The sequence below is a fragment of the Hemibagrus wyckioides genome, linkage group LG26 (genome assembly GCF_019097595.1).
Source record: "Hemibagrus wyckioides isolate EC202008001 linkage group LG26, SWU_Hwy_1.0, whole genome shotgun sequence".
Classification (NCBI taxonomy): domain Eukaryota; kingdom Metazoa; phylum Chordata; class Actinopteri; order Siluriformes; family Bagridae; genus Hemibagrus; species Hemibagrus wyckioides.
In genome coordinates, this window is record NC_080735.1 from 16,816,023 (window position 1) to 16,828,916 (window position 12,894).

Consider the following 12,894-nt stretch of genomic DNA (forward strand, 5'->3'; position numbering starts at 1 on the left):
ATAAAATCAGTGAGATCCTCTCATTCTGATGTTTGATGTGAACATCCACAGCCGAAGCAACCTGATTGGCTGATCAGTATATATACACACATGGCTGAATACAGGTACACAGGTATGAATACGCATGGCTGAATACAGGTACACAGGTATGAATACAGGTACACAGGTATGAATACGCATGGCTGAATACAGGTACACAGGTATGAATACGCATGGCTGAATACAGGTACACAGGTATGAATACGCATGGCTGAATACAGGTACACAGGTATGAATACAGGTACACAGGTATGAATACGAATGGCTACAGGTCTTTCTGTTAAAGTGTCTGGTGAGTCACATACATTTAGATCGTTCTGAAGATATGGACACACCGAAGATTTGCTAGCCACTCCGTCAGCCATTGGCATTTTAGTTTCTGTCCTCGAAACCTTTCCCACGTTTCGAAACGATGAGTCAGAGTGACCATTACACAACTCCACACAATGCAACCTCACGGTTCGACTTTTTGCCCTCTTTTCCCTCGTCAAAACACAGCGAGAGTGTGGCGTGACCGGTCGGCCGCAAAGGGAGCCCTGAGGCGTTTATGGAGTGGAGGGCAACAGCGGGGAAAGGAGCATGTGTCACTTGCCCCCTCCTCCCACCCTCCCTCCCGTCAGCCAGCTCCTAGGGTGAATGCGAGCGATCCGTTCCCCAGGGCCGGAAAAACGCGGGCTATGCCCAACAACTGTGCAGCGAGGAGCCGCTGGAATGCCAGGCATGCGTCTGGAGTGCAGTGACACACTGCGAGCCTGTGACATGGGCAAATAAGGGCTCGCTGACACTGCTGAGGAACGGGGGGAGGAGGAGTAGGGGAACGGTGAGGGAGCATCGGGGGTAAACCTGCGTGTGCACACTCCCCCTACCGGAAATCAGAAAATGGTAGATGCCTACAGGGTCAAGTGCTGAAAGCTGTATCCTCTTACACCACTTACACCTGCCATCCTGCCACCAAATAAATTTTAAAAAAAAAAAAAAATAAGAGGAGGTGCAAACGGGGAATTGCAAACGGGGGGAGGTGCAAACGGGGAATTGCAAACGGGGTCAAACAAGGAATTGTTATTTGCTATCATTAAAAAAAAATATTTACGTTCTGTGTGCTTTCGTGTTGGTTTGGTAAGCCAAAAAGATGTTTAGTGTTGGCAGGAACAGCAACTGAACTAAGTGCACTCACTGAACCCCTGCAGGAGGTGCGGCACCGATTTGTTCATCAAGGTGACGAGTTCATTAGCTCGCTACTCTCGTTGTGCCTGACAGCCTATAAAATAATCAGTAAAAATTCTTTAAACGTTCTGTCACTCCTTACTTTGTATAGGATTAAACAGGTAAAGAGAATCGGTACTAGATCAGAACCCTGAGGTAATTCATACCTTATAAATCAAGGTTTTTCAAGTACTCTGCCAGGCCAGTGAGCTGAACTGCTATCTGGATAAACTGATGGGATCTGGAGGAAATCTGTGGAACAGCAAGTAAAAGCTAGAGCCGGTCCGTTATTTAGCTTTGGTGGAAATCGTGTCTGTAAAGCGCTGGTAGATAACAAGGTGTGATTGATAGGCGCTGAGTGTGAGGAACAGCTTCACTGCACCTTGGCCTGGGGTCTACACTGGATCTCTGGAGATCTCAGGAAGCTCCCATAGGTGATCCATGAGGCTCAGAGCAGGTAAGTGTGAAGATCAGAGCTCATAAACCCGTTAAGCCACAGTGCTCTGATGATAGGGGCGGAGTTAACATTGAGATAGTAACGTTTAATGGCAAGGTGATCGGTTAGAAGAATCAAGTGCTATAAATAAATAGATAGATAGATAGATAGATAGATAGATAGATAGATAGATAGATAGATAGATAGATAGATAGATAAACACCTCCACCATTGCTTCCAACATAACAGACACATCAGTTTTTTACCCTCGACTTACTATTTGTGTTTTTTGGCTGGTTTTAAACCCTATGCTTAAGCTCAAGCCTAGAAATTTCAGGTGATAATGCAAACAAATGGCATAAGATAATTCCCTTCATGCAACACCTGGGCTAATATTAGAATTACGCAGTTTAACATTAGCATCTAACCATTTCTTCATCGAATTCCCTTCATTGGTTTTAGACTTGCATTCGAGCGAACGCCTGCGTATTACAGAACATAACCGTAGTCCTAGCAACTCAACAAAGTGCATCAGCCTGACGCGGACGCACCTACTGACTCAGTTTGGTTGGGTTTCTACCTGATGAACCATTAAAGAATGTAGAGCTGGCCAGTGAAGTCGCAAAATGTATATGACGATTCAAAGTCCTACACCTTCTCCTCCTTGTCCTCCTCCTCAAACTCCATCAAGTTCAGGCACAGAACAATGACTCACTAATTGAAATAAATCCATACACATCCAATAGAAAGTGAACTCGCATTCCAATTTCTGCAAATACCACAAAGTGGGGCAAAGGTTACAGGGTACAAATTGTTCGTATGGTATTATTTGGAGTGACGGATACAAATACAAACACAAATACAAATGCAGTCTGGCATGCGCCAAAATACTTACTGGGTGCGTCTCGGTTCTCTGGATGAAAAGACAAATCAATATAAAGTACAATACCTTTGGATTGTACAACATTAGCATTGAAGGATCTGTGCTGTACATGGTATGGGCTGATCATCACACCCACTATGAGGGCTATTAATCACGTCCATCATTGCTTGAGCTATTGAATTAGTTCAATTAATAACAAATTATTTCTAAAATTAATGTCTGTCTGTGACACGCTCGCTCTAAAAAGCCTGAGAAGAAAAAAAAAAAGAAATAAAAAAACGTGAGAAGAAGTGTCAGTGTGTCTGTCTCTAGCTTTAAAGCATACCGCTGTCAAAGATAATTATAGGTATTCATGTCCAAAAGACAAGTCTTTCTCACTCGGCATTTGGGTTCCTACCTCGCCAAACGACTAAACAATGTAGTAAAGAGTAAAACGTGTTAATAAGGGAACATCATGTATATTGTGCCTTTGTCACTCGCATTTTAGAAGCTGTGGCCTCGAGTGAACTTTGCTAAACTCAGCAGAAAGTGGAGCTTGTGTGGGATCGTGGGCGTGATGTCATGATCAAAATGCCTTGAAGGAATTGGTTTCGGAGGAAAAAATACGTATATATATATATATAAACATACAGAGTTCCCACTTCCTACACTCGTCGGCTAAAAAATTGTTACCTAAACCTACCAGATAGATCGATTTGTACAAATCCACAATATCTGCTGATGTACATAAAGAGTTTAAATGGTGACAACATGGCCAACGGTCCCAAGAGGTTATAAAGTGTGCGCTCTGTCAATAATAAAACACGTCCTGGACCAGGTCCATCCATAGAGGATGTCGGCGAGGGCGTGCAAGGAATGAAATAATCATGAAAAATGCTTTCATCCTTGCCTCAAAGGCAAACCTGGGCGTGTTTTACTGCCTGCTTCCACATCGTCTACGATGCGAGTTCATGACAAAATGTACTGTCCATGTTTTTTGAGCGAAAGGGAAGTCGTTAAGACGTTTTAATAAGCATCTTCGAGGAGGAACCGTTTCGAGGTCACACACCGGTGAATTAAAGCAGTTGTTAGGAGGTGTGAGGAGTTCGCTAAAAATCCCACAATGCACTGCAATAGGTAACGGGCCAAATCTGAGCGAGGCAGGATAGCGCAGCGATGCTGAAAATCAGTCAAGTGATTTATTTTTAAAATCCCAGATCAGTGTATCTTTCACCACATTTTTCACCACAAACACCACATTGTGCAAACTATGGAGTTTGCGGCCAATAAAATCTTGAAATCTGTGACTGGATTTCAATCGAATTGATATCCACGAACATGGCTCTGGCTAGACATACACAGACAGCATGGCTGCGATGTGCAGGAGGATTTCTGATGGTAAGATCGATGGTAACGTTTGAGTGGATCATGGAAAGGAGATCTGCTGTAGCAAGGTGATAACAGCCAAAAAGTATAAGGGGGGTTATACAAATCAGAAATGCGTGCACACTACATGGACTGGGTTAGTTTCTGCTTTTTTATGCGGCTTTAAGCTGTAGTGTGTATTTTATTGAGACCTGGCAACCGCTGCAATAATAATGTAATGAAGGGCAACATGCCTTTATTATCGTCACACATACATTACAGCACAGTGGAATTCTTTTCTTCACATATCCCAGCTGAGGAAGTCATGGTCAGAGCACAGGGGCAGCTACGATACAGCACCCCTGGATTAGAGAGGGTTAAGGGCCTTGCTCAATTGCCCAGGAGTGGCAGCTTGGTAGTGCTAGGGCTTGAACCGCAATCCTCCAGTCAACAACCCAATGCCTTAACCACTTGAGCCACCAGTGGAAAAAGTTATTCATTTTGGATGCAGGGTATGATTTTAAAGGACAAACTATTTGACATATTCGTTGTAAATATGTCTTTTGTTAATAATGAGGGAAAATTGGTCTTTAAAGATCGTATCGTGAACAAAGCAACAGTTTTATATATTAAAAAATTCGACACTCGTACTGAAAGCACTGTATCCTTCGTTCTCCTGCACGTCCCAAACGTTTTAGATTGTTTCTTCTAATGATACGAAAACAACGTTGCCCTAAATGAGCGTGCCGAAAAGTCTTCCATCTGTAATTTACATATTTCTGCACCTGACAGCCTGAAAATTTACATAAAAAACCTGAAATATTCACACAGGAACCTGGTCTGGGACCGAGTGGTAGATTCTCGCATCAGCATTGGAGAGAAAACGCTGGAAAGCGTGGCTCTGTTGAGACTTCCTGCAGGAGCTGTGAAGGTGTTTTCGGCTTGTATGGAAGTCTGTGTATGATTTATGTATGTATTCGGTGTAATAGAGTGGCAGAGCGTTCACCTTCCTGAACTAGAGATGGGTAAAGTGACTCTGTTAGCGTGTAACTCAGGCGCTGGATCCTTATTAAACGTGATCTTTGCAGGAATTCAGCCATCACTTGGGTTTTTCTATCAGACTGCTACAGAAATCGACCTAATTTTTTTGGCCGTTATTAAATAAACAGCTCTGGGTGTCTACCGAACAGCATGAGGCGCATTAGGGCACACCTAAAGAGCGCTGTAGTGACTCAGGGAAGTTCGGTTACTAAACGATTAACCCTTAAAGCTTGTTGAACTTGCCTGAGAAGCCACCAAACCTACTTTAGTAACTTGAGTGAGCATCCTCCCTCCTTCTCTCAAAACTCCATCAAGTCCAGACACAAAAGCATGACTCACGGATTGGTTCGGATCCATACAAAGGCCGAGCGAAATAGTTGTGCGATTAGTGCGGAGCTAGATGTTGGTGCTCTGCTAGAATGTAAATCTCGCGGAGAAACGAATCGATTCGTCTCTCGAGACGTGGTAGCAACGGGGATGTTTATTAAACACAGCTCCAGGATTAGGTGCTGTGCGTTATAGGCGTGAGGGCTTCGAATGAGCAGCTGAATCAACAACGTGCTAAAAAAGCTACAAACAGAATTATCATGTCAACGCGGCTAACAATAAACCCTGAGAAAACGTGTGTGGGTTTTCTTTTTTTCCAAAGAATGCTTTTACAAGAGTGATTCATACCTGAAGCTCAAATACTATTCAGTATTTGCATATTTGCTATTTGCTGCGTGTTTCCTGGGAAGAAAAATATAAACGATGACAAACAAATTTTACTGTGAGAAAAAAAGAGAGAGACAAACAAGAGAAGAGAAGAGATAGACAGAGAGAGAGAGAGAAAGACAAGAAGAGATAGACAGCGAGAAGAGAGAGACAGAGAGAGAGAGAGCACACACGAGATCACGGACACTCACTGCTCGAGCAGCTGATCGTATCTGGCCTGAGCTTCTCTCTCGGCCCCGGTAGCTCGCTCCTTCTCGAGGACGGCGTTGTCCCGCGCCTCACGCAGGTTTCTGGTGGGGAAAAAAACATAGTATTATAATGTTGAAGAATAAATTCTTAATATGGATACATACACTGATCAGGCATAACATTATGACCACCTGTCTAATATTGTGTTGGTCCCCCTTTTGCTGTGTATTCTGACACCTTTCTATCAGAACCAGCATCGTCTGTTAGATCAGACCACACGGGCCAGCCTTCGCTCCCCATGTGCATCAGTGACCCTTGGCCGTCCATGACTCTGTCTCCGGTTCACCACTGCTCCTTCCATGGACCACTTTTGATAGATACTGACCACTGCAGACCGGGAACACCCCACAAGAGCTGCAGTTTTGGAGATGCTCTGATCCAGTGGTCTAGCCATCACAATTTGGCCCTTCCTCAAACTCAAAGCTCAAATCCTTACTCTTGTCCATTTTTCCTGCTTCTAACACCTGCTGTTATCTCTATCCATTGTCTATACCCCTTTTATTCCTAATTAGGGTCACGGGGATCTGCTGGAGCCTATCCCAGCTCACATTAGGCGAAGGGCAGGGGTACACCCTGGACAGGTCACCAGTCCATCACAGGGCCACACATATAGACGGACAACCACACACACACACACACTCCCAATTACCACTCCCAATTACCAATCAACCCAATGTACATGTTTTTGCACTGTGGGAAGAAACCGGAGTACCCGGAGTAAACCCACACATATATGTGTATATATATATATATATATATATATATATAAATATATATATATATATATATATATATATATATATATATATATATATATATATATATATATATATATATATATATAAAAACCTTTCTTCTGTGAAATCGTTCTTCTGTGATTTGAATAAACGGTGTTGCCAAATACCAAAACATTCCTCATAAGCTTCATCAAGTGACCTGAGAACAATGACTAATTGCTAGGGAGCGGTGATGTGCTTGTGATCTCTGAAGCCCTTTTTTTTGTTTGTTTGTTTGTTTGTTCGTTCGTTTTGCACATTGCAATATGCAAATTTGGTTTCATATCGCTTCATCACAACTAGTGGAGCTGCATTATGAAATCTTATATGTTCAGAGATTTTAACCTGATATTTATGGCAATTAACATTGAAAAGAAAAGTGTGTGTGGTGGTGCTGAAATGTCACGTCTTTCAACTGTTTGCATTCACACACTTTCACACACTCAGCTGTAATTTGTTGCATTGTTGTTATCCGAGTTCCTGTGAGACCTTCGTGTAGACGTGGTGAAAAAAACCCCCAAAAAAACCAAGGGTTTTGTTGCTCATTCAGCGTTTTACAATATCATATTCATTTAAATTCTGATTGCCAAAGGTTTTGGGACACCCCTCCAAATCATTGAGGTCAGGAGCTGGACTCGGCCTTTTAGTTCCAGTGAAAGGAACTCTTAATGCTTCAGCTTCATACCAAGACATTTTGGACAATTTCATGCTTTGTGGGAACAGTTTGGGGATGACCCCTTCCTGTTCCAAAATGACTGAGCACCAGTGACCAAAGCAAGAGCATAAAGACATGGAGGAGTGAGTTTGGTGTGGAGGCACAGAGTCCTGACCTCAACCCCATAGAACACCTTTGGGATGAATTAAAGTGGAGACTGCGAGCCAGGCCAAAACTGGGACATCTGCCTTTACATGCACATGAATGTAATATGGCGTTGTCCCGCCCTTTGCAGCTATAACAGCTTCAACTGTTCTGGGAAGGCTTTCCACAAGGTTTAGGAGTGTGTTTATGGGAATTTCTGACTATTCCTTTAGAAGCACATTTGTGAGGTCAGGCACTGATGTTGGACGAGAAGGTCTGGCTCACAGTCTCCTCTCTAATTCATCCCAAAGGTGTCCTATGGGGTTGAGGTCAGGACTCTGTGCAGGACAGTCAAGTTCCTCCACACCAAACTCACTCATCCATGTCTTTATGGACCTTGCTTTGTGCACTGGTGTGCAGTCATTCTTTGGAAGCTGATGCGTTCGAGCACAGCATACAGACTGGAAGGTGGACAAGATGAAAGACTAAAGCGCCGCTGCATCACTTCCTTTAAGTCGAGATGAAGCCAGGATCAAATCTCTATAGCGCCGCTATGAGCAGGTAATCAAGCAACATTGTGTGTAGAATAACCAGTTAAAGGAATACGAAATGCATCCGTTTAATACTTTAATTAAACAGAAATGTTTCATTTTAAAGATTAATACGTGGGAGTGTTTTGTTTCCTTTTACTAAGTCAGAAGCCAGTGCAGAGCTTTAATGAAGTGAGTTCAAAGAGTTTCAGGAGTTCATCATTCACACTGCACCCTAGTGGCCATGTAGAGAACTGCATTCTCTGAGTTTCTAGAGTTTGGTTTGTGTTCCTACACAGAAGCAGATCAGTGCTTTCTAACTCCACGTGTTACAGGAGAACTTTCCGCCCCAGGAGATTCAAACACCTGATACAACAAATCCTATTTATTCTATTTAAGACCTGAGACATGGTAAGGGCGAGGAAGCCGAAAAAAATGTCCATGCGGACTGAAAGTAAACAAGACGTGCGGGTGGAAAAGGAAAAATAAATAAATAGTAATTAAGCAACGCCGGTGATATGTGGTGTGAGCATGACTGGTGGTGTTGGGATAGAACCTCACCTGTTCTCTCTCTCGTACAGCTCTTTGGACGTGCGCTGCAGGCTCTCGATCTCCTGGCTGGTCTTCACTCGGATGTGCTCCAGCTCGTCCCTCAGTTTGTTCTCGTACTCGGTCTTATAGTGATCCCTGGTGGAGAGACAGATTGTCGCTTTGACATGAAAATACTTGATCCGAAAGTGAACGATCTGCTTGGTGTCTAGGGTAAAATTTCCTGGTTTGAGTACTGGGAAAAAAGTCCTGATGGTCATTTGTGGCTGTAGTGTTTCTTTCCTTTTTCGTTCAAAATTTAATTCTACAAGTCTGAATCAGTGTATCGTTCCACACGCTAGCATAGGTCTAACAAATCCCTTTACTCTATCAAATGAAAACCAGAAGTGACCGTATCCTGCTGAAAGTTTTTCTCTGGCAATTCTAATAAGTCTAATAAATCTGCATAATGCATCCTGGGTAATCCTAGTACAGACCTAGAAGCCACGTATTTGTCATACGCCTCCTCCCGGGCCTTCTTGCAGTCCTCCAGCTGCATCTGCAGCCTCTCCAGACGATCCTCTTCATGAGCACAGCGCACATTCAGCTCCATGTTCTGCCTGCTCAGATATTCCTTATCCTTCTGAAGCAGGGTGACAGACTGCTGCAGCGTGGCCATCTGCACAACAGAAAACAACATAAGACACAAGATAAAACAGAGACGTAGAAGGTTCTCAGGATCCTGAGGGTTCGGGTTTGTTGGTTACCTCTTTGCTGAGATCGTTCCTCTCCTTGGTCAGGGCGGTTTGAGTTAGGTCCGTCATCTCCTGCTTCTTCCTCAGCTCTCTGACCTCGACCTCGTAAACATCTCTCTCTCTGAGACGAACAAAGTATTTGACGAGAGAGATCGACTGAATCGTCGTGTAAACATTATAAATAGCAAAAATCTCTCAATCTGCTTCTCCAACTAACCAATCACCTTGTGTTGATCCAATTATAGCCAAAATCTTGATCTTCTAGAGCAAATAGACCTGACCATCACACCTATTTACATTATTCACCCGTTTGTTATAATCAGCTCCTCTCTTCTCTTCTGTGAGGTCTTTCCACTCGATGTTGGATCATGGATGTGGGGATTAGTGTTCATTCAGCTACCAGATCGTTAGTGAGATCGAACTCTGATGTTTCAGATCCAATTCATCTGAAAGGTGTTCAGTGGGGTTGAGTCAGAGTCAGGGCTCTGTGCAGGAGATCTTCCAGTCCAACCTTCACCTCCACACCATGTCTTGATGGACCTCAGGGGCTTTGTGTTATTCACAGGAGTATGGTCATGCTGGAACAGTGCTTGTGTCTCTCAGTTCTTAGGGACATTCTAAAGCTACATCACACAATGACGTTCTATAAAACTGTTTGCTTCCAGGATTCTTAAAGCCTATGGGTGTGAATAAAACCACATATAGGTGTGATGGTCAAGCATCTACATACTTCATCCCATGTCCTCACCGCTTCACTTTGTCATAGTTCTGACGTTTGTAGTCTCCCTCCTGGATGAGCTGCTTGGTGTCGGCCAATTCCAGCGTCAGTCTTTGGCAGCGGATCTCCAGCTCTGAGCGCGCTCTTCTCTCATCCTCATAGCTCTACACAGGAACGTGGAACAAATCGGTTTAAAGCTGAAGAACATCAAACTATTCAATCATACACTTCTTGTTGTTCTTTTGGCTCCTCCCTGTTCGACACCTAATGTTTCGATTTCACACAGGATTTTTTTTTTTTACGCCGGATGCCCTTCCTGACCCAACCCTCGCATTTCATCCAAGCTTGGGACCGGCACTGAGAGTTAACTCTTCAGTGGCTGGGTTAGCGCCCTGCCCGGGAATCATGGGATCTTGCTGCTGGACCACCAGGAGACTAAATCAATCATACACTAAATACCTTTAAAAAACAATATGAGAAAAATGTAATCTTGCCTTCAATAGCTCTTCGTACTGCTACCTTCTGACTCAAACTCATCTGTCAACAAAGGTGACAGATGTTATTATTTTTGTGGTTGCAGAGTGATCATCATGGTTTACAGACATACCACTTACCAGTCCTAACTACTACTTCTTCTTTCTGCTATTCCCTTCAGGGGTGGCCACAGCGAATCATCTCTCTCCACCTATCCCTATCTTCTGCATCCTCAACACCCACTAGCTTCATATCCTCATTTATTCCATCCATATACCTCCTCTTTGTCCTTCCTCTTTGCCTCCTGCCTAGCAGCTCCATGTCCAACATTCTCCTACCAATATACTCACTCTCCCTCCTCTGGACATGTCCAAACCATCTTAATCTGGCCTCCCTAACTTCGTCCCCCAAACGTCCAACATGATCTGTCCCTCTGATGTGGATCTGTGGATCTCTCCTCAAAGAGAACCTCAACATCTTCAGCTCTGCTACCTCCAGCTCTGCCTTCTGTCTCTTCCTCAGTGACACTGCCTCTAAACCATACAGCATGGCCAATGGTCTCACCACTGTCTTGTACTTACTAGTCCTAACTAGTACTGGTTAATTAACCAGCCTAGCTTGCTCTGTGGGTTCAATTGCTCAGAATATTTGGCGTACCTCCATGAGGGATTTGATTTGCTTGCGATGGCTGTCCAGGTCGTCCATCAGGTCATTCTTCTTCACTTGTAGCTCAGTCACCAGGGCTCTTAACGGAGTAACCACCTCGTAGAAGCGCACCTGAATCCACAGTGGAAGAGATTACAGATACACACACACACACACACACACACACACACACACTTATGAGCAGCATGTACACAGACGTGCTCACCGCTACATATTCAGGGATGGAGAGCTTGTCTTCAGGAAGATCTCGCAGCTCCAGATACTTCTCCTCGCTCAGCTCGATGTCCCTCAGGCTGCGTCGGATGTCACCCGCCCGCTCGCACAGCTGCCTGTTGGTGTCCTCCAGCTGCTTCTGCCGCACCAAAATGGCATCCATTTCCTGTTTCATTAGAGCCTGCTGCTTCCTGTGACCAACACGAGATATGACACCCCACAGTGTCAGAGTCAGTGCTATCCATCTATCTGTCTGTTTCCATGTCTATCCATCTGTCTGTCTGTTTCCATGTCTATCCATCTGTCTGTCTGTTTCCATGTCTATCCATCCATCTATCTGTCTGTTTCCATGTCTATCTATCTACACTATATTGCCAAAAGTATTTGCTCACCTGCCTTGACTCGCATATGAACTTAAGTGACATCCCATTCCTAATCCATAGGGTTCAATATGACGTCGGTCCACCCTTTGCAGCTATAACAGCTTCAACTCTTCTGGGAAGGCTGTCCACAAGGTTTAGGAGTGTGTTTATGGGAATTTTTGACCATTCTTCCAGAAGCGCATTTGTGAGGTCACACACTGATGTTGGACGAGAAGGCCTGGCTCTCAGTCTCCGCTCTAATTCATCCCAAAGGTGTTCTATCAGGTTGAGGTCAGGACTCTGTGCAGGCCAGTCAAGTTCATCCACACCAGACTCGGTCATCCATGTCTTTATGGACCTTGCTTTGTGCACTGGTGCACAGTCATGTTGGAAGAGGAAGGGGCCAGCTCCAAACTGTTCCCACAAAGTTGGGAGCATGGAATTGTCCAAAATGTCTTGGTATGCTGAAGCATTCAGAGTTCCTTTCACTGGAACTAAGGGGCCAAGCCCAGCTCCTGAAAAACAACCCCACACCATAATCCCCCCTCCACCAAACTTTACACTTGGCACAATGCAGTCAGACAAGTACCGTTCTCCTGGCAACCGCCAAACCCAGACTCGTCCATCAGATTGCCAGATGGAGAAGCGCGATTCATCACTCCAGAGAACGCGTCTCCACTGCTCTAGAGTCCAGTGGCGGCGTGCTTTACACCACTGCATCCGACGCTTTGCATTGCACTTGGTGATGTATGGCTTGGATGCAGCTGCTCGGCCATGGAAACCCATTCCATGAAGCTCTCTGCGCACTGTTCTCGAGCTAATCTGAAGGCCACATGAAGTTTGGAGGTCTGTAGCGATTGACTCTGCAGAAAGTTGGCGACCTCTTCGCACTATGCGCCTCAGCATCCGCTGACCCCGCTCCGTCAGTTTACGTGGCCTACCACTTCGTGGCTGAGTTGCTGTCGTTCCCAAACACTTCCACGTTCTTATAATACAGCTGACAGTTGACTGTGGAATATTTAGGAGCGAGGAAATTTCACGACTGGATTTGTTGCACAGGTGGCATCCTATCACAGTTCCACGCTGGAATTCACTGAGCTCCTGAGAGCGACCCATTCTTTCACAAATGTTTGTAAAAACAGTCTGCATGCCTAGGTGCTTGAT

The 12,894-nt window shown here is 44.5% G+C and overlaps 1 protein-coding gene across 1 annotated transcript in view; it reads right to left on the reverse strand.

The window, feature by feature from the left end:
- Positions 1-12,894, reverse strand: part of pibf1 (progesterone immunomodulatory binding factor 1) — a 42,979-nt gene that overhangs the window by 24,958 nt on the left and 5,127 nt on the right. Inside the window, exons 4-10 of the mRNA XM_058380444.1 lie at positions 11,361-11,559; positions 11,147-11,266; positions 10,046-10,179; positions 9,310-9,418; positions 9,040-9,221; positions 8,576-8,701; positions 5,852-5,950 (exon numbers count right to left, since the gene is read on the reverse strand). Of these exons, the coding sequence (XP_058236427.1) occupies positions 5,852-5,950; positions 8,576-8,701; positions 9,040-9,221; positions 9,310-9,418; positions 10,046-10,179; positions 11,147-11,266; positions 11,361-11,559 (969 nt within the window). The remainder of the gene's footprint in view (positions 1-5,851; positions 5,951-8,575; positions 8,702-9,039; positions 9,222-9,309; positions 9,419-10,045; positions 10,180-11,146; positions 11,267-11,360; positions 11,560-12,894) is intronic.